Source organism: Brassica napus, chromosome C9 (assembly GCF_020379485.1).
Source record: "Brassica napus cultivar Da-Ae chromosome C9, Da-Ae, whole genome shotgun sequence".
NCBI classification, from domain to species: domain Eukaryota; kingdom Viridiplantae; phylum Streptophyta; class Magnoliopsida; order Brassicales; family Brassicaceae; genus Brassica; species Brassica napus.
In genome coordinates, this window is record NC_063452.1 from 54,103,553 (window position 1) to 54,127,730 (window position 24,178).

The following is a 24,178-nucleotide window of genomic DNA, read 5'->3' on the forward strand; positions in this document are numbered from 1 at the left end:
ACAAATCAACCTTTGTGAGCTATTTGAACAAATAAATGTTGGAAACCAACTCTTGGTCGTCTCTCCGCCACTGGTGTATCCCATGAGCTTCCTTATAGTCTTCAGAAGCAGTCCGGTTTACAATCAGCTTAGCAGATGGGATGACGTGATCTTGCACATCCACTGTAAAATGCTTCAAAACAGTCAAAGAAATATGATATTATACATCAATTCGCTGAAACAAAATAAGTTAAAGGTTCACATATTACTTGACAGACAAGTTATTTATCAAACCACTAGAGCATAAGAGACCAAAAAACTAACAACATAGTTTTCCACTACAAAAAGGGTCACCCACAATTGGCAAAGCCAAGTGAATGACACTTTAAAAAACTTAAAACACAACACTGTTAACGGGACTATGAAATACAGCCGATCAATACCCGAACTTAACCCAATACTTCTAACCGAAACACTACCAATCCCACACATTTTAAAAACAGCAGCAGGTTCATGGCTTTAGACTCCAGTATTAACCTTACCATATCGTAATTAACTTTTTTTTTTGTTATCCTAGAGAGACCATCTATTAAGTTATATTTGGCAGACTAAGTACGATCTTGGTGGATCTATCTTTTGTATCATTTAAAAATAAATGATAGAAGTTTGTATCATTTAATTTTGTGATACAATTTACATTTTTTTTTGTAAGATCGATTTGTTTTTTTCTCCTTTTTTTTTGTTTTCATTTGGTTGTTAATGCGAGCTTTGTAGTTTTTTGGTGGGGGTAGTGTTCTCTATCGAAATCTTATTTACATGTTTGTGGAACTTCCCTGACATCTGACATATTTTGTTTACTATTAAGATTCTAATTGTAAATTTATTTAAGAAAAAAAATATACGAACCCGGCGCGTAGCGCCGGAATACCACTAGTATTTATTAAAAGCTGTTATATCTATCTTAACACTATTGACAAACTAAAGTCGGTTTAATTCGGTTAAGATCAGATTCTCGGTTCAATTCGTCCTGATTACGTACTCACGTTGGTCCGGTTAAGTACTCACGTTGGTCCGGTTAAAAAATAACACTAATTTAAATGAACTTGTGCGATCTGAGTGAGAAGATGAAGTAGAAACAGTAAAAAAAAAAATTAACTTTTTATTTCAATGAATTTTTCGTTTCTTGTAGAAACTAAAACATTGAACACAAATGTAAAACAAATTTCCATTCACATCAGATCCTAACAATCAAGGAGTACTTCAAGCTTCCGATATGGAGAACATGTACCCCCAAAGCGATCTTCCTCTTCCCTGTTTCATCAACCACACTCAGATCTTTACACACATCCACGTTAAACCTAACCACCGCCTTTTCTTTCTTCCCCAGACGAACCTTCTCGAACGCTAGCAGATGCTTAACCGGCGACCTGTGTACAGCCGGCGGAGTCGTGAACAGAAACACCGTGTCGGTCCCTTCTCTCTCCCCTGCGTTCCTTACTCTTAGCTGGACTTCGATGGCTTTCCCGCAGTAAGGTCCGATCGCGTCCACTGATTGGCACTTTGAAGTTCGGCAAGGGTGGCTCTTGGCTAGACTGAGGAACACGAGCCGTGGGGGTTTGATTAGCCGGTGGTTGAAATGAGTGTAGCTTATTCCGTCTCCGAAGGCGTATATTGTTTCTCCGGTGTAGAATCGGTAAGTTCGACCCGGATACCCGGTTGAGTTATCGGGTCTCATGTTCATGTTGGACATCGGAAGACTTTCCACGTACAACTGAGGATACCACGTCATCGGCAACTTTCCGCCTAAACCAAAAGAAATCGGTTAGCAAATTTTAATCGTAAAACCGAACCAGTTGGTTATCACCGGTTTAATTTTAAAACAGTGTGTTTCTTACTCGGATTATGACGACCGAAGATGACGTCAGCGATGGCGAGACCGCCGGCTTGACCAGGAAACCCGACCCACATAATGCTTGTGATCTTCGGATCGTTCTTGGCGAAAGTAACGTCTAATCCTCCACCGGACATGATGACTAGCACCACCGGTCCTTTCGCAACCTTAGCCACCTCAGTCACAAGCTGTTGCTGTTTTCCGGGAAGGAACAAGTCGACTCGGTCATGGTCCTCCCTCTCGATGGATAGATCTGTTCCCATCACGAGCACAACCGCATCAGCAGAAGCCGCTACAGAAGTTGCTGAATCTATATCCGCCTCCGCGCACGCCACATTAGGACAGCCCATCTGATACGTCGCCGACACTGTTTCCACTAGGCCTTGGAGGGGTGTTGTGTACTTGCACGGTACGCCTGAAGAATATTTAAAAATATAAAATGGTGTCGTTTTTACATATTTAAGCTTAAGCATTAATCATCGACGTAAATGGCCACTTGAGATCATTTTAATTTACCGTGGTAGTTTCCGATCATTGTATCGGTGACATTAGCGTTTGGCCCGATCACTGCTAGCGTTTTGATAGCAGAAGGTGAGAACGGAAGCGAACCAGGAGAGTTCTTGAGCAAGACAATGCCTTGCCTTGCGGCTTCTCTAGCGAGTTCTTGGTTCTCGGCAGTGCAAACGTCCTGAGGACCAAGATTACCGTAGGGCTGCTTCTTGGGGTCGCCATTGAAGAATCCTAAACGCACCAGAGTCGCGAAGTTGTTTGAAATCGCAGTGTCAACATCTGTTTCGTTTACCAAACCAGCCTTGACCGCGCCCAGTGCGTGTTGACCTGTGAAATGATCACAGTTCAAATCCAAACCTGCCAACATAGATTTGGCCACAGCTTCCTCTGGAGTCTTGGTATAGTGTTGGTTCGCATACATCACTTCTACTGAATCACAATCCGAAACTATGTACCTAATAACATAAACCCAAAAAAATTTAGATTAATCTTAATAAAAAGTCAACAATTTAGGGGGAATTGGAAACTTATGTATAATCCAAGACATATGTTTCATCCGGTTGTATCCATAACCGGCCATGTCTATGATTTGAAAAAAAAAGAAAAACCCTACACAATGTTGAACCATGTAAAAAAATCTTACCCATTTAACTTCCATTGACCGCGGATCACACCAGAAAGCAGGTCAGGATCAGCGCATGTCGGTTTACCGTTAACTTGGTTGTAAGAGCACATGACACTAGCCACATTCCCATCAACCACACAGCTCTTAAACGGCGGTTGAAACGTATCGTCCATATCTTGTTGGTTCACCTAATCCAAACACAAAGAAGATAGAAATATATTTGGTGTGACCAATAGTAACAAATATTCTAAGAATACAAATGTTCTATGTTTTCTTATTACCACGGAGTTGAAAGTGTAACGACTAACGCCTTTCCAATTATCAACATCATAGGCCGTGTAGTGTTTGCAGCAAGCGGCAACTTTAAGAAGGTTAGGATCTCCACCGTCAGTACCCTGAAGACCTTTAACATAAGCCACCGCGTATTTGCTAACGAGCGTGGGGTCCTCGCCGGGGGTCTCTTGACCTCTTCCCCATCTCGGGTCACGGAATATGTTCACATTCGGTGACCAAAACGTTAATCCAGCTGCTCCAACGTTGTACATTGCCCTCGCCTCCGTCGACACAACCTTAAATCATGCCATAAATAAAAGTATTATTGAATAACTTGAAGCATGAAAAAAAAAAAAAGACTTTTGTCTATTACTTGTACACCAAGAAACAAAGTATTTCATTCTTTCACCTTGCCAATGGCTTGGAAGAGAGATACGTTGAAGGAAGCAGCGGTGAGTATGACTTGAGGGAAGCTAGTGGCACCAGGGACTGGACCTTTGAAACTAGAACCATCTCCGACATCAGAGACTCCGTGAAGTGCCTCCGACCACCAGTTATAATCTGGAATCCCAAGACGGCTCACGCCGGTAGCTTTGCTGACAAGAAACCCGATTTTCTCCTCCAAAGTTAATCTTCCGACAAGATCGGTGACTCGGGCTTCGGCATTCAAACCCGTGTTGCAGAATCCGTAACCGGCTAGAGAAGGGTTTTTGGTGACGTCACATGCGAACTTTGGAGAAGAAGACTGGGCGTTCGATGGCTTGGAGATGAAGAAGAGGATACTTAGGAGAAGTGTGGAAACAAAGGAAAGTGCTCTGTTTCCTTTTGTTTGCATAGGATAACTCATTGCTTTGTGTTTTTCTGGTTGTGTGTGTTTTGTTTATCAACAATTTGACACTGTTATATATATGCTAACAAAACTGGTACGTTGGTTGGAGATTGCTATTTTAGGATTTGAATTAAGTCGTATATTTGCTGGCTTTTATCTAGATAGAAACTAAAAATGGAGATGCTGATGATAAGATTACTGCAAAAATCAATAAGTATCAGTTTTTTTTTCTTCTCCAGGTAATAGTATGAGATTAAATAGAAGTTAAGGACGAAATTATGAGTAGTCGATATGCTTAGTGATCTAAATTTTATCTTGTTTTACTAATCCATCCAGATCGACATGTCAACTTTTCTATTTTGGGTATTGTTTTGAAAATTTCACAGCTTTGTGGCTTTCAAAATTTGACATCAGCAGACATTTCAGCAACTTTGTTCCATTGAACCAAGCGCTCGTGGCTTGGTGGTAAAGGAGGTACAACTGTATTGTCCGTCACCCGGGTTCGAGTCTTGGCCACAACAGATTTAACATCCCTTCCGTTGGGGCGCTGGACTCCTTACGGGGCATAGTTGGAAATGTGGCTGCCCAGATACAGAGTTACCAAAAAAAAAAAAAAAAAAAAAAAACTTTGTTCCATTGAGAATACGACTATCTCGTTATTGGTATATCTACTTTGGACGTCAAAAGAAAAGAAAAAAGAGAATACTAAAGTATTTAACAAAAAGAAAAAGAAAAACACAAATTATCAAAAAGAAGAAGAGTTTTTAATTAGCTGTCATGTCTTTTCCATTCGTAAATGAGAAATATATTTTGCTTCCATTTTTTGTTATTATTTTTTTTGGGTAACATATATTTTGCTTCTATAAAACAGTAAAAGGCTACATTTTATATATGAGTTATCAGCGGGAGAATCGTATTTCGTCGTACAAAAACGTTACTCCGAACAAAAATATTTAGGTATGTTAGTCTTTTAATCTATTGACCAACCGCTTGACGGGTATTCTTATGTTTACGTAAGAATCTACTGAATATTGGTAACGACTGGTCATCAGATTCTATAAACATATAATAAAAATTTATGTTCGCTGTTGTTAACGATGTGGACCGGAAAACATAGACATGATTGAGTTGGCTTTTATCTTGGAATATCAACAGGTAACTGATTCTATCAGTTGCAGAGAGATTAAAAAAAACTAATACTTGCATTCCCAATAAAAATATAGAAATATATCTACTAATAATGACAATCTCAGTTAACGTGAAAAGTTGTGTTTTTCATTCTCAAAGGTTGTGAAAAATGTCACAAAATATCATCTATCTATTTAACTTTTTAAAAGTTGCATATTTTACTACTCATACATTTTCAATTCTATTTGTTGTAAAATTCTTATGGTTGCAACTTTATATTATTGTTATATATACCAATTCAATTCTAACTGTTTTTAAATGTTGCATACATTACCATCGTACCTTTTCAATTCTATTTAAACAATTTTGGATCAAAATTTTATAAAAAAAAAATATAATGCTCGATGTATCACACATGATCGTAAAGTTCACTACAAGAAATCATCACGAACTCCGAAAAAAATTTCTGAGAATAAGAGACATCGGAATATTATTTACAATCTAGCGACAGTTCTCCGATGAATGAACGTTTTTGTCGGTATCTCCTCGGAAAATATTGACAAAACATTTTTGACGATATTTTCTCGGCAAAAATTGTTGAAACAATTACGATCAATTGATTTTCTCGGTAGATTCCCAGAAACGTTTCTCAGAATCTTCTCAGTATCACATAGTTTTTCGAGAACGACGGTGTTGTCGATATATCTGTGTGTGAATAGTTTCCGAGGAGATACCGACAGTGATCTTCATCACATAAATGTTGGAACTTCCTTAGTAATTACAACGATGATGTGTTGCTGGAAAGAGGTCTGGAAAATTAAACCCAGATTGTCGCTACATTCTCAGAATCTAAATTGTATTTTCCGTTTAGATATTTTGAACTCTTAGAAACTCCCGATTAAAATTTTGAAGGGAATACCGATAAACTTGGCTCTCAGTAATATCCTTTTATAAAGAACAAGTCAGTTTCTTACCACACTCTCACTTCATCTCTTCCCAATGTTTTTTCAATTAAAAGCTCCTTTCTAATCACCAAAAACCAAAGAAGGTAACAATGGTTGAGGATGAGTATCTCATTTACGCGGCTATATGATCATTTCACGAGAATCACTCCTCCAATTACTCTAACACTCATTATAATCTTACTCTGTATATATATATACACCTGTATAATCTTTATCCTTGAATATACAAGTTTCAGATTTTAGCAAATCTTTACTCCCTTTATTATCAATAAGCGAAATATTTCTCATTATATTAGCTTAATTTTCTTCTTAGAAGATTGGATTACTGATTGCTCTAAAACAGAGCATGAATAATTAAAAAAACGGTCTCAAAACAGAGAAAACAATCGACAAAATCAGAGTAAAATCATAATAAACAAACACCAGGAGAAACCCAAACCTAAGATGGCGAATGATATGAAGAAATTGTTTTTTTAATCTTCATAACTTTTTCTCGGAAGAAAATAAGAAATCTCCGATTATTTTCAGATGACATATTCGATCTACTTTCCGAGAAATTTCCAGAAACTTGACGGAAACAACTTATGATTTTGAATTTTATCAGAAGTTCACGTTAATTCTAAAAATAGTCAATAATATTAGATTCAAATTAAAAATATTTACCGGTTTTCAAATTAAGAACAGATCCAAAAATACATAAAGAAAGGATTCGAAACTGAACTAAAACTGAACTAAAACTCTTTTGATTCGTAAATGGGTTAAAATCTCTTAACCCAAAATACTCGAAACTGATCAGTTCTTATCAAAGAGAGTAAAACATAAATCAAATAAGCAGATCTAGTGAGTTGTATTGCACCTCAACCGGTGGCTTATATACTTAGAAAACTAAGAGCATATGCTAGATCTAACGTAATCTACTTCCCCTTATTTATAAGATCTTATACAACAGTTATCATAAGAATATGGATCCGGAGTATACAAATGTTAATATTATTATTAGTAGGAGACGTTACTTTTTCAGCACAGCATAACCCAAAGAAACTGAAACTTGAGCCACACAAAAAATTAGGTTTTACTACTTACTTGGTGAATCAGGCTCAAAGTTCAACGATTGATGGGCAAAGGACAAAGATTCATTGTAGGATTTGAAGTCCTCAGGATTCTCACGTTCAACGTGATCGAAAACTACAAAACACAAACATTCCAATTAGCCAACGTTTTTCCTCTGACCCATTAACAATTAAGTGAAAAATGAATTCACTTACTTGTGTTGGTCCAAGCAGGATGGGTTTTAAATCGATTCCATAGATGTTTCATGATGTCTTCCCTGCTCATGAAGAGTTTCACGCTTCCATGACCATGTCATAAGTCTGGAACACATCCAATAAAGAACATAGAGATTAATATGGATCTTCGATTTCCTCAAATATTCTTCAATTCACGTAGTGATGTAATCTTATGCATTTTTGTCTTGAGTGAACCTATGAACAGGAGGACTTTCCATTTACGAAATCAAGAACATATTTGATCTGAAACGGTGATTCTTAAGGTGATTCTTGGAGAAGGGAACAATAAGTTAAGAGACTAGAGATAGAGAAGGAGACTGAAATAGAGCGCGCAAGATTTTTTTATTTGGTTTGATTGCTTTAGAGGAACAATTGAACATAAGGTAATTTGGTGTAAATTTTATTAGTCGCAAGAAGAATAACAAAAATTATTAGTCGCGTGAAATTAGAACAACTGAAGACGGCATACATGAAAAAAAAAAATTAACAATGATCCTCTTCCAAAAAATAAAATAAATATAAATTAACAATAATGAACTCTTATTGTTCGAAATCACAGAAATTTGAATAAAATATTTGATATATTTTTCTATTTAAACATATGGTTTAATGAACTTTGGTTAAATACTTGAATGATATTTTTTATTTGGGATCAATATTTTCATTTCTACTTAATGTTTCATGTACCATATGATATAGGATTGGTATCAGATAGGGTTCGGGTCAGATATTTTGGATATCGAGTATTTCAGATCTAGAAAAATTGGCATTGATCGGATAGTTTAGAGTTTCAGATCGGATTCGCTTCAATAACTTTTTAGGTACGGATCGGTTATGTTATACCCGGAAAACGGGGAAGCAATCGAAACCAGTTCATATCCACTTTTGCTAACCCCCAAGTGTATAGAAAATAATCGATTTTATCTGAAATACCCAGCTTATATCAGTATTTTTAATCCAAAAGTAAGCAAAAATATCCAAAATAATTAAACATATCCAAATTATTCAAAATCTTAATAGTATATTCAGAATTATAATTATTATTTTTCTTAAAAACTTACTTATTATAAGTATTAATAAAATGTTTATTTCTAGATATATATATTTATACTTCATGTATTTTGGTTTTCATATATCTCTAGTTTTTTAGGTTCAGTTCTGATTCAAATCCGGTTCCTCAGATATAAAAAAAAAATCAAATATTATTCGGATATCTATGTCGGATCGGATCCGGTTCGGTGCCTTAAATTTTAGAGCGGATCATGTTCGAAACTTTGGATCGGATAATTTTCCCATGTCTAATTTAATTGGGATCGTAAACTCAATGTCGTCTCAACTAGTAAGGGCTTAACGCAAAACTAACAAAAACTATATTATCAAAAATATTATACAAAACTATATAAATTTTATACAACTTATTGTGTTGATAAACAAATGTGAATAGTTTTAACTACACTAAAAAGTTTAACTGGGTTTTCATTTTTATTGTATATATACAATATAACATTATATTTATAAAATCTTTAATATCCTAAAATAGTTATTATGAACTAAATAAGTAACTAAACCTATTAATACATATTAAATAGAATAAAAGCATATTCATAAATGAAAACAATGTTTATTTGATAATGATAAAATATCAAGATTTTATTTGGCAATATTCTTGATCTGTAATGTAAGATCCTCTTCTTCTTCTTTTTTGGTCTGAGACAACTTGTTGCACACACAACACAAAACAATGTCATCTTAAGATCGTATCGTTTTTCTGTCTCCAGTCTTCACTATCCAAAACAAAAGGTTTGAAAACAATAATGTATACTAAATTACTAATAATTAGTACTATTTATGTGTGAAAAGAATATACAGTAAACTTAAAAGTAAATGAATGTTATGGCACGTTTAAAGTAGTAAATATCAAGACATGGTAACAGTAAAAGAAATTGAGTTTCATCATAAGGTAAACTATTCAGAAATGGAAACAGACCGATTAAAAACGACTAACATTGATTGCATTCAAATTTTAAATCGAGTAAAATTTGAACACCGTATTTTTAGTTTGACCCGGGTCACTGGTTTTACCCGTTTATCTCTAATCCGGGTATCAGATAAAACCAAACTCGGTTTGTTAAGCGAGTTACAGTCGGACTGATTCAACCAGCCGGTCCAGTCTGGTTTTCAAAACATTGATCAAGAACCTTCTTACTCTAAACAAGAATCACCAGTCTGGAACTCGTTTACTTGGACAGGTTCTTACATTATGTCCCATTTTCTTGCAGAACCCACAAGCATACACTCTCTTCCCAACACCATCTTCGACACCACCCTCAGTGGTTTTCACTCTGGCCAGCTTCCGGCATGTTCTACTGTTGTGACCGCTCTCACCACATATTCCACACTGATGATTCCTTGTGGAAATGCCCTTACTGACCATTGATTTCGACTTGGGACAAGTTCTTCGGTTATGGCCTTTCCCTCCACAAACTCGACATCTAAATCTCCTGTCTGCGTTAGTGTCCAGCTCTGGACAGTAAAAGCGTCTATGGCCTTCCTGTCCGCAGTTCTTGCAGTAAAATTTAACCCCTGAACCAATCAATGAGAGCAGAAAAATAATTCATTACCAATTCATGGCTACAAAATCTCTTGCAGAAGAAAATTTGAGCTAAACTCTTAATATATATCAAGAAAATGAGATTATACCTTTCATGGATAAGCTCCTCTTTTCACGGTTTTCAGCGTTACTGAAAAAGGTTTTCATGGTTTCAGATGCATGCTTTCTAGCAGCTGGTGTCCCTTTAGCTTTCTAGAGCACAACACTACCAAGCAGGTTCAAGGAAAAAAATACCAATAGCTGCTATGCATTTAGAGAGAAAAAAACAAATGAGAGTTGATCACAGACCTTAATTGCAGCTACCCTTTGAGCATGAAGCACAGGATCACCATGTATAATCTTCATTCGATTACTAAATAGTCCAGTCTTGGCATTGAGACTCTATAAAACCATATCTCTGGTCAGTAACAATTCCTCATGGAAAGCATAATGTATCATGAAAGTTTATAAATGGAACTAACTTTAAGAGACCGGCTAATCTTTTGTCCAACTTCAGGAGGTGGTGACTGGTAAATCCTCTTGGATTTTCCCCTTGGACTGAACTTTATCTCCAAATTATCAACCTCATCATCCTCCTTCACTCGAAATGGAGAACTGTGAGAAAAAATGACATTTATTAGTCTTAAACAATAACACAATCTCAACAGCTCTTGAATTACAACACAACCTGGATCTAGCTTTCTCCCAAGGTCGTTCATCGATTGATTCTTCCCATATTACACAGTCTCCCAAACATCTTAGACAAGTCATAATGCCCTACACAAAAAGTTTCAATTAACGAGGGCATAAGTTTGAAGTCAGTAGTCTGTTGCGAAGCTATTAACCGTTGTGAATACCTTTCCTTTGCATTGAGGGCAATCCAACCTCGCCCTCTCGATTCCACAGTCTGGGCATGAGGTGTAGCCTCTTCCTCTACAAGTGGGACACGGAAGCTCTCGAATGTACTGACCGTTGGGACCAAACCATGACCTTGGTTCACGAGAATCACCAGATACATTCCTGAACAAAACCATCACCAAAACCACAATGATTGACTATAATAAAATAAAGATATCAAATTGAAGAACAAAAGCAGGAGGACAGTTACATGATATACAAAAAAAAGAGAGTTAAGGAATGTGTTGTTGTTACCTGGGCTTGAAGTCAACACCAAACAGTTCCTCTGAAGGATCATAACCCATCTGTCTCTGTTCATAACCAGGACAATTCATCAATGTGTTTAAGAATGTATACAAGAGATAAGAGAAGGTGGTGAATATAGTTATACGTTGTTTTGTCTGGAGGATGAAACTGAACCATCGTTGTTGTCGGAGGAAGATAATGCGCGAGGAAAGAAGGCGAATTTTGTGTTGGGATTCAGATGAAACATGAATCGCGTCTTCTTCCTTCTCCATTGTGGCTGCGAAACCTGAATTACAGCATGGATCGAGCACATGAGGAGAGAACAAATCCCTTGAAACAAAAGAAAAAAAAAAATGAAGGAGGAGATGAGGAACACTCACCACCACACACGAGTCGTGTCTTGAAAAGAAAAAAAAGACAAAACAGAAGCTTAACTTTGCTTTTGTTTCTTCAAGATTGTTGTGACGATCCGACGTGGCATACGTCTAAATCTCTTAATGACATTCGATGAATAGTGTCAAGAAAAAATCATGTTTGCTTCTTAAATCAGATACAAAAGAAATCAAATGAATACAACTCAGAAGTCAAACAAAACCAAAGGTTTCTAAAGAACAAGTTATGCTCCCAAAGTAACAAATCTGTGATACAAAAATATTGGAAAAGGAAAAGAAAGAAACAGAGACCATCATCGTCTTTGTTTTAACAGCAAACACCATCACTTCCTGGTGAGCCAAAAGATATTCTCTCTGCCTTGTTAGACCCAAATGTGAACTTGATATCTCCCAACTTCTCATTGTTCATTTCATCGCTCATAGAGGGGAAAGCGAAGACCAGAGGCAACTTATCATCTCCTCTTCTGTTACCCCCGAAACCAAACTGAGGAATCTCGTCATCTTTTGTTGCTTCATGCTGACTTGTAATGGCAACACCGCCACTTGGGGTTGTTGTGGATGGCATGATCGATGGAGTTGTGGGCTCTGGTGTTGCTGCTCCATCAGATGAAGATGACACCGGGAATGTGAAGCTAGCGTTTGAACCCGAAGGAACTGCCCATCTTTGGTAAGTAGGCTTGGCTACTGAGATCGATGAAAGTGACCGTTTGTTATTTCCCAGTGAGTGGGATGGTGGCTTGGGGAAATTTGCGGGCTCGCCTCCAAAAGAATAGGAAACAGCTTTTGTAGCGTCCTGAGAAGAAGCAAACAAATGCAATTCAGTTTCAAAACTCAAAACCGTAAACAAAGATATAAGTAACCAAAAGATTACGAACTGTTAGAAAGTATATCCAGTTTCAGAAGAAATCTACGAAGAAAGCATAAATAGTAAGTGCATGCTAAGGGAAAAAGAAGACAGATACCTTAGGCTTCCCTAACTCATACTGGAGTGTGGTACCACTACTACTTCCACTCAATATTCCATTTGATGCTGAAGCGGTCTTGGCCATTGTATTTTGAATATCACCGGTAGGAACTTCAGATAGTTTAGGCACAGAGGACGGCGGATTGTGAGAGAAAAATTTAGGGATGTCTTCATTCAACTTGGCTGGGCCATCCTTGTTCACTTTGTTGATGTTCGAGCTGCTTTGTTCAACAGTTTTCGAAGACTCTGGAAATCTCCAAGAAGTGGCAAGCTTTAACTCATCAGATTTGTTTTTCGGCGTGGGTAGGGTCCGTTCAAGGTGATCCAGTATCGTCTTAGCGATCTGACTAGAATGTCTAGGCACAGTCGGTGTACCAGCTTCCAACCCTATATGCTTACCAAATGTTGTTGTCTGGGACACAGATAGGTTGCTTGATTCCCCTGCTTCAGAGATCTTCTTGTTAGCGGAATTTTCAAAACGACCCCTGGAAGGTCGTGAATAAGGAGACATGGTGGCGCTCTGGCGAGATCTTCTACTGGGTCCAAAAAGTCCACCATCACTTCCCTTGTTAAGTTTGAGCTGGGCACATTAGTAAAGAACTTATTAGGTTTCAACAAAGGAAATAGAATTCAGCAGATAGAAGAACCCAAGAAAGATTCAAATGGCAGCATCCGGAAAGAATACCATATTTTCGTTAAAATTTGTCTTTAAGTTAACAAAAACAAGCAGTAAGTGCACACAATGTTATAAATTTTACAGATAAGCAAAATTGTATAGCCGACTGGGAGAGTTTACCTGGCCATATCTTGTCTGCACACTTTGGGAGGGAGACTGTAGGGTGTTCAGGCGCTTCCTACTATTGTCTTGCAATTGCATCAGCTGAGCAAAATAAAAGGAACAGTTCAAATATACCAAAAAATCTTTCAGAAAAAAGGTATTACGAAAAAGTCTAACACACCTGTGACTTAGAACCTGAAAGAATGGATCTAGGATATGGGGTCCTTGGAAAACTTCGGATCCCAAAGTTTTCTCGTTGACTTTGAGGAGTTGCAAAACCAGATTGCTCATTTAACTTGACACCAGGCCAACCAGCAGAAGGCTTGCTTGATGGTGATGCACCTGAGGAATTTGCTACAAGCATACCCTGGTCTAGACTTTCATTTCTTGCTACAAAACCTTGGGAACTACTTGATGGTGCCTGGCCTCCCATATATGCCTTAGCAAGTTCTGCTGGTGATAGACCAGCTTCATCCCCTACACGTTTGCCTCCTTCAAAAGTCTATAAGAAAAAAGCCAGTATTTTAAAATAGTTACAGAAATAAGGACTAGTGAAGTAAGAAACATCAACTACTTGATGAAGCAAATATGTGAAATTACATAGCTCTTCCATCAAATGATTTCACAAATAATCCAACCTCACACAGAACTAAGAGACTAAATTCCTAGAATACATCCATATTTCTCCTAACGTCTGCCAAACTACACTAAACCTTTTTCCGGCAAAGTAGAAAAGCCTGATCAAACCATGTACATTGCTAGTTTCATTAAACATACAAATAAAAATTCAGGATAGCAACCAACTTACTACCGACTTGGCAAGTGGGGTTGGTGTAGCCCAAAGATCAATACCAGCATCCTTGTCACCACTGGGCTCTTCTTTCTGATCAAGAAAACTCACACTTTTCTTGGCTCTCTCTCTCGTAGGGATCTCCATTATATCTTCTCTCGCGACATCAGGTAGATCAATAGCCCTTGAATTTATTATCTCTATAAGACGATCAGTTTCCGCCCTGTATAGAGATTAAATATATCAATGTAAAAGTCGCCTCTGCAAACAAAGTACAAACAGAACTGCAAAGAACGATAACAGGAAGAGCAGGAAAGATAAGCAGCCGCTCAATATGAATGTAATGACCCAGACATGACTATAAGCATAAACAAAATAATAAGCAAAAGGAAGCAAGTTTCCATCGAGCATCATTTGAAATGCAACTAACGTACAGACATAATAATAAACAACATACAGTGAAAAGGTTTTTCCATGCATTAGCCTTTCAAGCTCCGAGATCGCATCACCATCTTTTTTTGCTCTGTTGCTTATTGCTTGTGCACTGATATTGAAATTGCTTTCCTTAATGTTTGATGTACTACTAGTACCTCCCTCTTCAATTGATTCGGACTTCGGTTCCTGCAAAGTTTCTCAAATAATGTAAAGGAGAAAAATAATGTATCTTTTGTAAATCATAAAAGCAGGTATTAAATGAAGAGAGTACGGATAGCAGGAGAAACGAATTGTATGAATGGCGAATGAAGAGAGAAAGCTCAAACCTAAGAACACGGAGCTTTAAGATTACATCTTTCTTAGACTATAGAAAGATAACTTATATACTTCTATAATTACTAAAGTAACAATTTCTTATCCTCAAATACATGGGTAACAATTTTCGAGATCCATGTATACAAATTATGAAATCACAAAACAAATTCTGACAAGACAACCAAACGCAATGAGTCATAAATAGCAAAATAATCAGTTAAATAAAACTACTTTTTGGTAATCCAGTTAAATAAAACTTGAGCATGATAAAGAAGGCTTGTAGATTTTAACTGGTATTTCCACAAGTAGATAAAATCAACATGGACACATACAGAAAACAAACGAAACTTTAGCAAAGAACTGTGTTTTTCCCCCAAAAAGAATTTTTTTTAAAAAAAAAAAAGACAGAGGAGATGAAAGACGCTTACATTTAAACTTGGTGTTACACTGCTGGGATCATTCTCCTGTAAATCATCCTGCAGCTTATCTAGTAGAGAAAAGATGCCGAATGTTAAGTCCACTCTCTTGAACAAAAACCAAAAGACTAAAATTAGACAAGTAGAGGCAGTGATAACTCATCTCTCTAGATTGTTCACTTCAAAGACACTTTTAAAGCAAAGAGGCAATACATCCATTAACACACTTCACACAAAGAGCTAGTTACTAACACTAACACGCAAACAGTCAAAGCCTTCACCCAACCATCAATCCTCGTGATTATTACGGATTCTAATTTTCTAGCAATCGAAACAAATTCGACAAAACCCTAGATACTCGTAAACCAAGTAAGTTTAACATAATCAATCAGAAATCTCCCGAGGAAGAGAAGCCTTATATACGAACCTTGATGTTGTTGTTCTTCACTTTCCGGAGCACTCGAGAAGAAGTAAGGAAGTAGTTTCGTAGCCCCGCTGGAGATAGCCCGATAAGCAGGATCGACGATTCTCGAGATCCACGGCCTACTCCGTTGTACTTGGTTCTGAGGCGGTCGAGAATACGGCGTCGTCGTCGTATGTCTCCTCGCGGTTTGTCTCTTCAGTTTGCCGCCTGTACCTCTTGCCGCATCGCTCGCCGCCGCCGCGGAGAAGGTCGCTTTTCCTCCACTGCCGGCCATATCTCTCTCTCCTTCTTTGTTTAAGTTTTTTTTTTACCACTCTTTTAAACAAAATATCTTTTTTTCTGTTGTTATATTTTGGAACGAAATAGTCGGAGTACTATATTGTGACTTTTCAAGTCAAAGGGCTCTCGTCCTTTGATCATGAGAATAAAAAATATATATATAAAATCAGGGTTTAAATATTTATTAGATTTGTTTCAACAAAATATTTATTAGATTTAGCTATTCAAGTAAATAAATTAAGGTTTATTAATTTACGGTTTATCAAGAAGATTATTTTGCTGTTGTACTTGTTACAATTTTTAATAACATTCAGGCCACGCCCAAACGTGACAATATTACATTATATGTGGACTATGTCGACTGTAACGACTAAGAATAGCTACTTGAATCTAGGAGTGATGTGAACTGTGATAAAACAGAACTAGAGGGTTTAGTCCCTGCTTGATCATGGCTATAGACCTTTGTTGCCATCCCTAATTCTCTTCCCATTTAAGTGAGGCACAGTTTCGGCTGACACGCCATTCTATAACATTGACTTTCTCTATTAGAGCATCTCCAACCTTGGGATTGGCTTTCTCTATTAGCCTAAAGGACATAGCACAAACAAAGACCGGCTCTACAACAAGCCATGACTTTTCCCTACTTGTGTATATTAAGGAGCTTTAAGAAAATAAGTTGTATCACAAACTCTTGATGAACTTCAAACATGTCTCCTCTGCCGAACCTTGTGACCATGTGTTGGACTCTGACATGATAGATGGTTTGGCTGTTGAGATGAGGTAATAAAGAGAGGATACATTGATAGAGAAAGAGGATTTAGGCATACAGTAACTTTGGAGTTTTACCACAGTAACTTTAGTTTTACTGTGGTAACTCAGTTAAAGCTTGGAAAGTGATATTGCTTCACTTTGGAGAGTTACCCACGACCAAGGAGCTCTTGGATAAGGAAGGAGCAGTCTGGATAAGGTTTCCTCAAGCTAGAGAGGCTGGAGACAGGCTGTAAAGTAGACAGCATCTAGTAAAAGATGCCAAAGGGATCAAGCATGTGAAGACTCCCATTGGATGCTTTTGGATGGCTCTCTTTGACTACACATGCTCTGAATCTCTTTCTTATCTCTCTGATTTCGAAATGTATTGTCTCTCTCACATAAATATGTTGTAAACCTCATCTTTAATAATTAATGGAGTTTTGAGTCTCTCTCCTTATTCTCTCACTAAAATCTCTTATTCTCTTTAATCTTTTCATTTGATTATCTCTGATTATTTGAATCATGCTCTAATACACAAAAGTGTATATGGTATCAGAGCCAGGTTGGCAAAAAGGGGGTGAGTGTGATTTCTTTTTCTCAAAATCAGAGTATTCTTGAGTGTTCTTGAGTGTTCTTGGGGTTGTTGAGGTTTCTGGGTATGTGTGTTGTCTATTCTTTTGTGGCTGGGTTTATTTGAGATTCTCTGGTGGAAACATGGATATGAAGCACGAATCTAGTGGAGCAGTGAAGATTCAAGAAGAAAACAAGTGGGTTTGGCCAAGATGGGTAAAGACAGCCTTAGGAAGCTGTGAGATTTGGAGTAATCATGTAAAGGGAGAACCTTTAATGGAGAGAGCTGCTGATGGGGGTCAGACAGCAAGGTTGAAGTGTGAAGATCAGTCGAGTCTTGAAGAAAGTATATCTCTTGAGAAGATTGAAGATGTTTATAAGAACAAGATCAATCTAAGGAGGATGTATGAAGTCAGGAAGATGATCTGTGAGTTAAAACAAGGGAAAGAAGGTTTCAATCAGCATGTGAAGAAGCTGAGATGTGTGTGGTCGGAGTTACAAAGCTTGAGACCAAGAAGTTGTGATCCAAGAGTGCTAGAAGAGTGGCGAGAGCAAGATGTTGTCTTCAGCGTCTTTGCAAGCTTGGATTCATCTTATGGCTGGTTGGTAAAGCTTATTCTCAAGGAAGATAAGCTACCCAGCATGGAAGAAGTGTGTGTACTTGTTCAGAGGCTTCATCAAGTGATGGAAGAGAACAAAGAGATAACTTGGAGTAAGGAGGGTGCTAAAAGGAAGAAGGGAAGGCTGAGACGACGTTCTAAGGCTCAGATCAGAAGAGGAAGGTGTTGGAAGAGAAGCATACTGTCTGGTTATCAAGGTAGCTATGGTACTATGAAGATGGGCAGAGAAGAAGCACAACAGATTCTTATGGGAGAGTGTTCTTACTCAGCTTACATGGGAGAATCTGTAGAGAGCAGTGGGGTCATGAGGAAGCTAGAGACCAAAGGAGCAGATGAGCGTGTCACAAAGGAGGAATGGGATGAGTTTGTCAAGTATGTGTATGCTTTGGCTACGACCCGGAGACAAGGTGCTCCTGCCAAAGCATCCACATCCAACAACCCATCATTGTTGATTCTGGAGCAAGTCATCACATGATTAGTGATAGAAGCTTAATGAGTGATGTAAAGAAAGCCACTGGGGGTGTGATGATAGCTAATGGAGATAGGATTCCAATAGAGGGGGTTGGAAAGCTCAAGCTATTTGACAAAGACTCAGATGCCTTCTACATGCCACAGTTTGCTTCAAATCTGGTATCTGTGAGGAAAGCCACAATTGATCTTGGCTGTCAAGTAGTATTCAGGCCAGATGATGTTGAGTTCCAGGATTTGAAGACTGGAAGGGTCATTGGGAGAGGAGACAACAAGAATAATCTATACCAGCTCCAATTGGCTAAGTTCTCTAAACCCTTTGATTATATGTGTTTGAGTAGTACTTATGAGAAGATTGATAGTATTACTTGGCATGCTAGATTGGGACATCCTCATGCTCGTGCTATTGAATTGATAATTCCTAATATGTCATTTAATCACTTGGAGTGTGAATCATGCATATTAGGAAAGCATTGTAGGACTGTTTTTCCAACATCAGAAACTACTTATGAGCATTGCTTTGATCTAGTTCATTCAGATGTGTGGACGGCTCCTTGTTTGTCTAGAGATAGCCAGAAGTACTTTGTGACATTCATTGATGAGAAGTCTAAGTATACTTGGCTTACATTGCTTCCATCTAAAGATAAGGTGCTAGAAGCATTTATGAACTTCCAAGCATATGTATCTAATCAATACAATGCTACTGTGAAGGTACTGAGATCAGATAATGGAGGTGAATACATCAGCAATGCCTTCAAGAGTCATCTAGCCAAGCATGGGATTGTGCATCAGACTAGCTGCCCTTATACACCACAGCAGAATGGTGTAGCTGAGAGGAAGAACAGGCACTTGATGGAGGTTGCTAGATCGATGATGTTTCATGCAAATGTCCCAAAACGTTTTTGGAGTGATGTTGTACAGACTGCTTCCTATCTCATCAACCGGGTTCCAACCAAGATATTGAAGAATCTGTCTCCATTTGAAGTTTTGAACAAGAGCAAACCTGTCATTGATCACCTACGTATCTTTGGGTGTGTGTGCTATGTCATGGTTCCAAGAGAGCAGAGAAACAAGCTGGAGGCAAAGAGTACTAAGGCTATGTTGATTGGTTACTCTATCACTCAAAAGGGGTACAAGTGCTATGATCCTGAAGCAAGGAGGGTGATGGTATCTAGAGAAGTGAAGTTTGTTGAAACTAAAGGCTATTATAAAGAAAAGGAGTGGGAAAATCTGAAGGATTTGTCTCAAGCTCCATCTGATAAGGCAACAATACTGAGAGTGTTGTTGGAGAAGCTCGGGATAGGGATATCCCAGGATCAGGAACCCGGAAGGAGAGAGCCTTCCAATCAGACTGGTGGAGCTGGAAGAACAACTCCTCTTGATCATGAGAGGGGGAATGGAACTGAATTTGGTGAGCAAGAGCAAAACCAAGAGGATTCAGGCCTTCATGATCAAGATACATCACAAGAAGTTGAGAACAATGTTCAGTCTAGTGGAGAAGTAGATGAGGTTCAGTCTAGTGGAGAAGAACAAGTTTGACCGGCCAGTTCAGAAGAAGAGCAAGTGGAGCCGCCGGCTAGTGTGCAAACAGAAGATCAGGTTCAAGCTTTGAGGAGGAGCACAAGGATAAAGAGGGATCCTTCCAGCTGGGTAAACACGAGAGTGTACTACAATGCCCAGGCTGTGGAGCATCCTTCTCAAGCCGTGTGTTCATTCGCTGAGTTTCCAGAGGAGCATTATGCCTTTATGATTAGTCTGGATGAGAGTTATGTACCAAGGACTTATGAAGAAGCTATGTTAGACAAGGAATGAAAAGAATCAGTGGGAGCTGAAGCAGGTGCTATGATCAAGAATGATACATGGTATGAGAGTGAGCTGCCTAAGGGAAAGAAGGCTGTATCTAGTAGATGGATCTTCACAATCAAGTATCTAGCAAATGAACAGATTGATAGGAAGAAGACCAGATTGGTTGCAAGAGGATTTACACAAACCTATGGAGAGGATTACATTGATACCTTTGCACCAGTAGCTAAGCTGCACACAGTTCGGATTGTGTTGTCCATTGCAACAAACTTGGAGTGGGATTTGTGGCAGATGGATGTGAAGAATGCTTTCTTACAAGGTGAGCTAGAAGATGAGGTATACATGCTTCTTCCTCCTGGTCTTGAGCATCTAGTAAAACCAGGAAATGTTTTGAGATTGAAGAAGGCAATATATGGGCTGGAGCAGTCTCCTAGAGCTTGGTACAGGAAGCTGAGTACAACTCTCAATGGGAGAGGATTCAAGAAGTCTGAACTGGATCATACACTCTTCACTTTGGTTACTCCATCAGGGATCATTGTGATACTGGTATATGTGGATGATTTGATTATCACAGGGAGTGATAAGACTGGGATTAAAGCCACTAAAGAGTTCCTCAAGTCTGTGTTTGATATCAAAGACTTGGGAGAGATGAAGTATTTCTTGGGGATTGAGATATGCAGATCCAAGGAGGGTTTGTTTATGTGTCAAAGGAAGTATACAATGGATATGTTGAAGGAGACTGATGTACTTGGAGGAAAGGTAGCCAAGACACCTCTTGAAGAGGGGTATAAGGTCTTACGTGAGGGGGAGGTTGAAGAGAACCAGCTGTATAGGAAGATGGTTGGCAAGCTGATCTACTTGACTATTACCAGGCCAGATATATGCTTTGCTGTGAATCAAGTGAGTCAACATATGCAGGCGCCAAAGGTCCATCACTGGAAAATGGTTGATAGGATACTGAGGTATTTGAGTGGGACGGCTGGGCAAGGAGTTTGGATGGGCTGTAATGGCAGTACAGAAGTGGTTGGGTATTGTGATGCTGATTGGGCAGGAGATAGAGTGGACAGGAGATCAACTACTGGGTATTGTACATTCATTGGAGGTAACTTGGTTACATGGAAGAGTAAGAAGCAGAAGGTTATCTCTTGTTCAAGTGCTGAAGCTGAGTATAGAGCCATGTTGAAGCTGACAAACGAGTTGGTGTGGATCAAGGGGATCTTGAAGCATCTAGAGATTGAGCAGAGTGCTCCTATGACTATGCATTGTGACAATCAAGCAGCTATCCACATTGCCTCCAACTCAGTGTTTCATGAGAGAACAAAGCACATAGAGGTGGATTGTCATAAAGAGAGGCAGATGATTATCCTAGGAGTGATTCTGCCATGTTATACAAGAAGTGAAGATCAGCTTGCAGATGTGTTTACCAAGGCAGCGAGATTGAAGACAATGGAGTTCATACTATCCAGGCTTGGACTCATTGATCTTACTCCCAGGAGCTGAGCCCCTTAACCATGGAGTCTCCACTCTTTATCCCTCATCAAAGTTTTATCCCAATGGGTTTTCTTTGGTGAGGTTTTTAATGAGGGAGGTCTTCATGGTTTCCAAACTTGACTTGTTTCACATGGTCAAGCTTGAGGGGGAGTGTTGAGATGAAGTAATAAAGAGAGGATACATTGATAGAGAAAGAGGATTGAGGCATACAGTAACTTTGGAGTTTTACCACAGTAACTTTAGTTTTACTGTGGTAACTCAGTTAAAGCTTGGAAAGTGATCTTGCTTCACTTTGGAGAGTTATCCACGACCAAAGAGATCTTGGATAAGGAAGGAGCAGTCTGGATAAGGTTTCCTCAAGCTAGAGAGACTGGAGACAGGCTGTAAAGTAAACAGCATCTAGTAAAAGATGCCAAAGGAATCAAGCATGTGAAGACTCCCATTGGATGCTTTTGGATAGCTCTCTTTGACTACACATGCTCTGAATCTCTTTCTTATCTCTCTGATTTCGAAATGTATTGTCTCTCTCACATAAATATGTTGTAAACCTCATCTTTAATAATTAATGGAGTTTTGAGTCTCTCTCATCTCATTAAAATCTCTTAATCTCTTTAATCTTTTCGTCTGATTATTTGAATAATGCTCTAATACACAAAAGTGTATATTGGCAGCTAAATCAAGCGACTCCAGATTCGATAATAGGGAAAGTGCTGATTTGCACTCCTGACAACCATTCTCAGTGGTTAAACCTCATGAACATCCTTATGGATTATGATCATTCCGGTATCAGAAGGATAACAAACTAAACTACCAATCATCTTCATGGTTGTTCTCCTTTGTAATAGTCTTTACTGTATGGCTCAGTTTTAGACCAGTCCGATTCATATAAAAACAGATACTCTGAATTTGTTCGTGTCTAAAGAAAATCTCAGAAATAGATCCACAGAATCTCCAGTTTAGTTACATCCATCAAAAGCAAAACTTTTATTCGATAGTCTTTATTTTTATTCACGTGGGTACCTACTACAACTCAGACCAATTCTAAAACTGAAGCAAACAATAACGAATTCACATTGAAACAAAAGGGTTAGATAGATCATAGACGTAACACGCTTATCTAAATCTATAAAACATAAAGCGGATAGAGATGCCGAGACTTAAGACATGGCCGTAATTGGGGAAGGACCAGAGAAGAAGCTCATTCGAGAAGTTTGAGGCTCAAGTTCTTCTTCATGTCTCTCCTCTTCTTCTTCCTCATCAGCATCCCAAAGGAATCTCGCATAAGAAGCTTGTACATAACTGCACAGTAGTACTACACATAAGCACAAAGCCACACAAAAAAAGTTCCCAAAAGAAGAGAGCTTTGGTGAGTTCTCACCAGTCATCAGGAGCAGCTGCAACAGCTCGATTAAAGTAAGACTCAGCACGAGATGAATCCTTATGGATAGTCCACACCAATTCAGCGTACATAGCCAGAACATTCCCATCGTTAGGATTCGTCAGAATAGCTCTCCCGCAATACTCCTCTGCTCTCAAGTAATCTTTACGAACCTGTTTCAAAATCAAATTACACAAAAAAAAAACAACAAACACTCAGTTTGATAGTTCATAAATTCACTTTCAGATCTACAAAAAGAAACCAAAGATTGTACACCTCTTTCAAGAACATAGCGTAATTGCTGAGAAAAATCCCGTTTCCAGGATTAGCTTCAATCATCTTACGATAGTGAACGTCCGTGCCATCATCTCCATCCTCACCGTCGGATCCATCACCCTTTCCTCCGCCGCGTATAACCCCACCGCCGCCGCCGCAACCGCCGCTAACCTCAGTATCATCCTCCTCCTCCTCCTCCTCCTCCAAACCCCAGCTCAATACATCGTAAGAAGACGTGCGTATAAGCCCGAACCCGATTCCTTCTTCCACGTCCTCCATCAGAGCACCGCCGCCGCTGAGGAACTTACTCGCCGGCTTCATCGTCGACGTCAGGTGACGTAGATCGCTCTCCGACGCCGTCCGTTTCATTCTCCTCGCGGATTCGTCGCTGGAGTGGACGGACACCGGGCTGTAACAGCAAGATGAAGAGGAAGAGAGCGTCAGCGATCTGGGCCGTTGGATCTGATGAACAGATTCAACGGCTTCGATTGGAGATTCCCTTGGGCTCGAGGCATGGACCAACGAGTTGAGAAGTGGAGTCGACGCGCTTCGTAAGAGCATCTTCTTAGGGTTTATCGGATATGAGCTTTCTTGTGAATGAGAAGTGAAGACATACACTCGTGAGATTATTTAATAGAGGAAGGTGAAGGGAAAACAATCTCAGCCGTCCATTATTTTTTTTTTTCATCACGTGAAGTTTGATTAGTATTATTTTTTTTCTGTTCGACAGTTGGATTAATTTTTGTTAATTAAATAGGTTTTTTTTCTTTCTCTCCAAGATTATTTGGTTTGGTATAAGCTTCTTTCTCC

The 24,178-nt window shown here is 38.7% G+C and overlaps 4 protein-coding genes across 6 annotated transcripts; all 4 read right to left on the bottom strand.

Moving 5' to 3' along the window:
* Positions 1–142: 142 nt before the first annotated feature.
* On the bottom strand, positions 143–9,256 carry LOC106444071 (beta-D-xylosidase 3-like). The gene is made up of 6 exons (XM_013885599.2): positions 3,688–9,256; positions 3,287–3,574; positions 3,024–3,193; positions 2,387–2,835; positions 1,875–2,285; positions 143–1,782 (listed from the first exon to the last, which is right to left on the bottom strand). Exons 1-6 carry the CDS (start codon positions 4,123–4,125, stop codon positions 1,214–1,216), a joined length of 2,325 nt encoding a protein of 774 aa, XP_013741053.1. The 5' UTR covers positions 4,126–9,256; the 3' UTR covers positions 143–1,213.
* Positions 9,257–9,476: 220 nt separating this feature from the next.
* Positions 9,477–11,835, bottom strand: LOC106439486. Of its 2 annotated transcripts, XM_013880935.3 has the most exons (9): positions 11,600–11,835; positions 11,365–11,505; positions 11,229–11,284; positions 10,934–11,096; positions 10,765–10,853; positions 10,559–10,691; positions 10,386–10,478; positions 10,187–10,289; positions 9,477–10,069 (listed from the first exon to the last, which is right to left on the bottom strand). In XM_013880935.3, the coding sequence occupies exons 2-9, from the start codon at positions 11,464–11,466 to the stop codon at positions 9,705–9,707; spliced, it is 1,104 nt and encodes a 367-aa protein (XP_013736389.1). In that variant the 5' UTR covers positions 11,467–11,505; positions 11,600–11,835; the 3' UTR covers positions 9,477–9,704. The 2 variants fall into 2 exon arrangements, with proteins under 2 accessions (XP_013736389.1, XP_013736388.1); XM_013880934.3 differs by lacking the exon at positions 11,600–11,835 and having other exon boundaries at positions 11,365–11,591.
* On the bottom strand, positions 11,732–16,082 carry LOC106439485 (nuclear pore complex protein NUP1). 2 transcript variants are annotated; one of them, XM_048767422.1, is made up of 8 exons: positions 15,737–16,082; positions 15,322–15,380; positions 14,601–14,755; positions 14,162–14,366; positions 13,535–13,855; positions 13,372–13,455; positions 12,574–13,155; positions 11,732–12,404 (listed from the first exon to the last, which is right to left on the bottom strand). In XM_048767422.1, the coding sequence occupies exons 1-8, from the start codon at positions 16,005–16,007 to the stop codon at positions 11,919–11,921; spliced, it is 2,163 nt and encodes a 720-aa protein (XP_048623379.1). In that variant the 5' UTR covers positions 16,008–16,082; the 3' UTR covers positions 11,732–11,918. The 2 variants fall into 2 exon arrangements, with proteins under 2 accessions (XP_048623379.1, XP_013736387.1); XM_013880933.3 differs by having other exon boundaries at positions 14,601–14,764; positions 15,737–16,080.
* Positions 16,083–22,674: 6,592 nt separating this feature from the next.
* On the bottom strand, positions 22,675–23,978 carry BNAC09G37590D. Its single transcript, XM_013880931.3, has 3 exons — positions 23,369–23,978; positions 23,093–23,265; positions 22,675–23,013 (listed from the first exon to the last, which is right to left on the bottom strand). The coding sequence occupies exons 1-3, from the start codon at positions 23,927–23,929 to the stop codon at positions 22,872–22,874; spliced, it is 876 nt and encodes a 291-aa protein (XP_013736385.2). The 5' UTR covers positions 23,930–23,978; the 3' UTR covers positions 22,675–22,871.
* Between the last annotated feature and the right edge of the window lie 200 nt (positions 23,979–24,178).

What these genes read in the sequence shown, in the direction of transcription:
- LOC106439485 (XM_013880933.3), bottom strand. Translation starts at nt 16,007, where the DNA reads ATGGCCGGCAGTGGAGGAAAAGCGACCTTCTCCGCGGCGGCGGCGAGC. An exon ending in CCCCACTTGCCAAGTCGGTA is followed by an intron (nt 13,856 to 14,161) that starts GTAAGTTGGTTG and finishes TTTTTCTTATAG; the next exon opens with ACTTTTGAAGGAGGCAAACG. An exon ending in TTTCAGGTTCTAAGTCACAG is followed by an intron (nt 13,456 to 13,534) that starts GTGTGTTAGACT and finishes TATTTTGCTCAG; the next exon opens with CTGATGCAATTGCAAGACAA.
- LOC106439486 (XM_013880934.3), bottom strand. Translation starts at nt 11,532, where the DNA reads ATGTGCTCGATCCATGCTGTAATTCAGGTTTCGCAGCCACAATGGAGA. An exon ending in CATCCTCCAGACAAAACAAC is followed by an intron (nt 11,285 to 11,364) that starts GTATAACTATAT and finishes GGTTATGAACAG; the next exon opens with AGACAGATGGGTTATGATCC. An exon ending in AGATTAGCCGGTCTCTTAAA is followed by an intron (nt 10,479 to 10,558) that starts GTTAGTTCCATT and finishes ATGGTTTTATAG; the next exon opens with AGTCTCAATGCCAAGACTGG.
- LOC106444071 (XM_013885599.2), bottom strand. Translation starts at nt 4,125, where the DNA reads ATGAGTTATCCTATGCAAACAAAAGGAAACAGAGCACTTTCCTTTGTT. An exon ending in GGTCAATGGAAGTTAAATGG is followed by an intron (nt 2,836 to 3,023) that starts GTAAGATTTTTT and finishes TTATGTTATTAG; the next exon opens with GTACATAGTTTCGGATTGTG. An exon ending in CTTCGGTCGTCATAATCCGA is followed by an intron (nt 1,783 to 1,874) that starts GTAAGAAACACA and finishes CTTTTGGTTTAG; the next exon opens with GCGGAAAGTTGCCGATGACG.
- BNAC09G37590D (XM_013880931.3), bottom strand. Translation starts at nt 23,929, where the DNA reads ATGCTCTTACGAAGCGCGTCGACTCCACTTCTCAACTCGTTGGTCCAT. An exon ending in ACGCTATGTTCTTGAAAGAG is followed by an intron (nt 23,266 to 23,368) that starts GTGTACAATCTT and finishes ATTTTGAAACAG; the next exon opens with GTTCGTAAAGATTACTTGAG. An exon ending in GCAGCTGCTCCTGATGACTG is followed by an intron (nt 23,014 to 23,092) that starts GTGAGAACTCAC and finishes ACTACTGTGCAG; the next exon opens with TTATGTACAAGCTTCTTATG.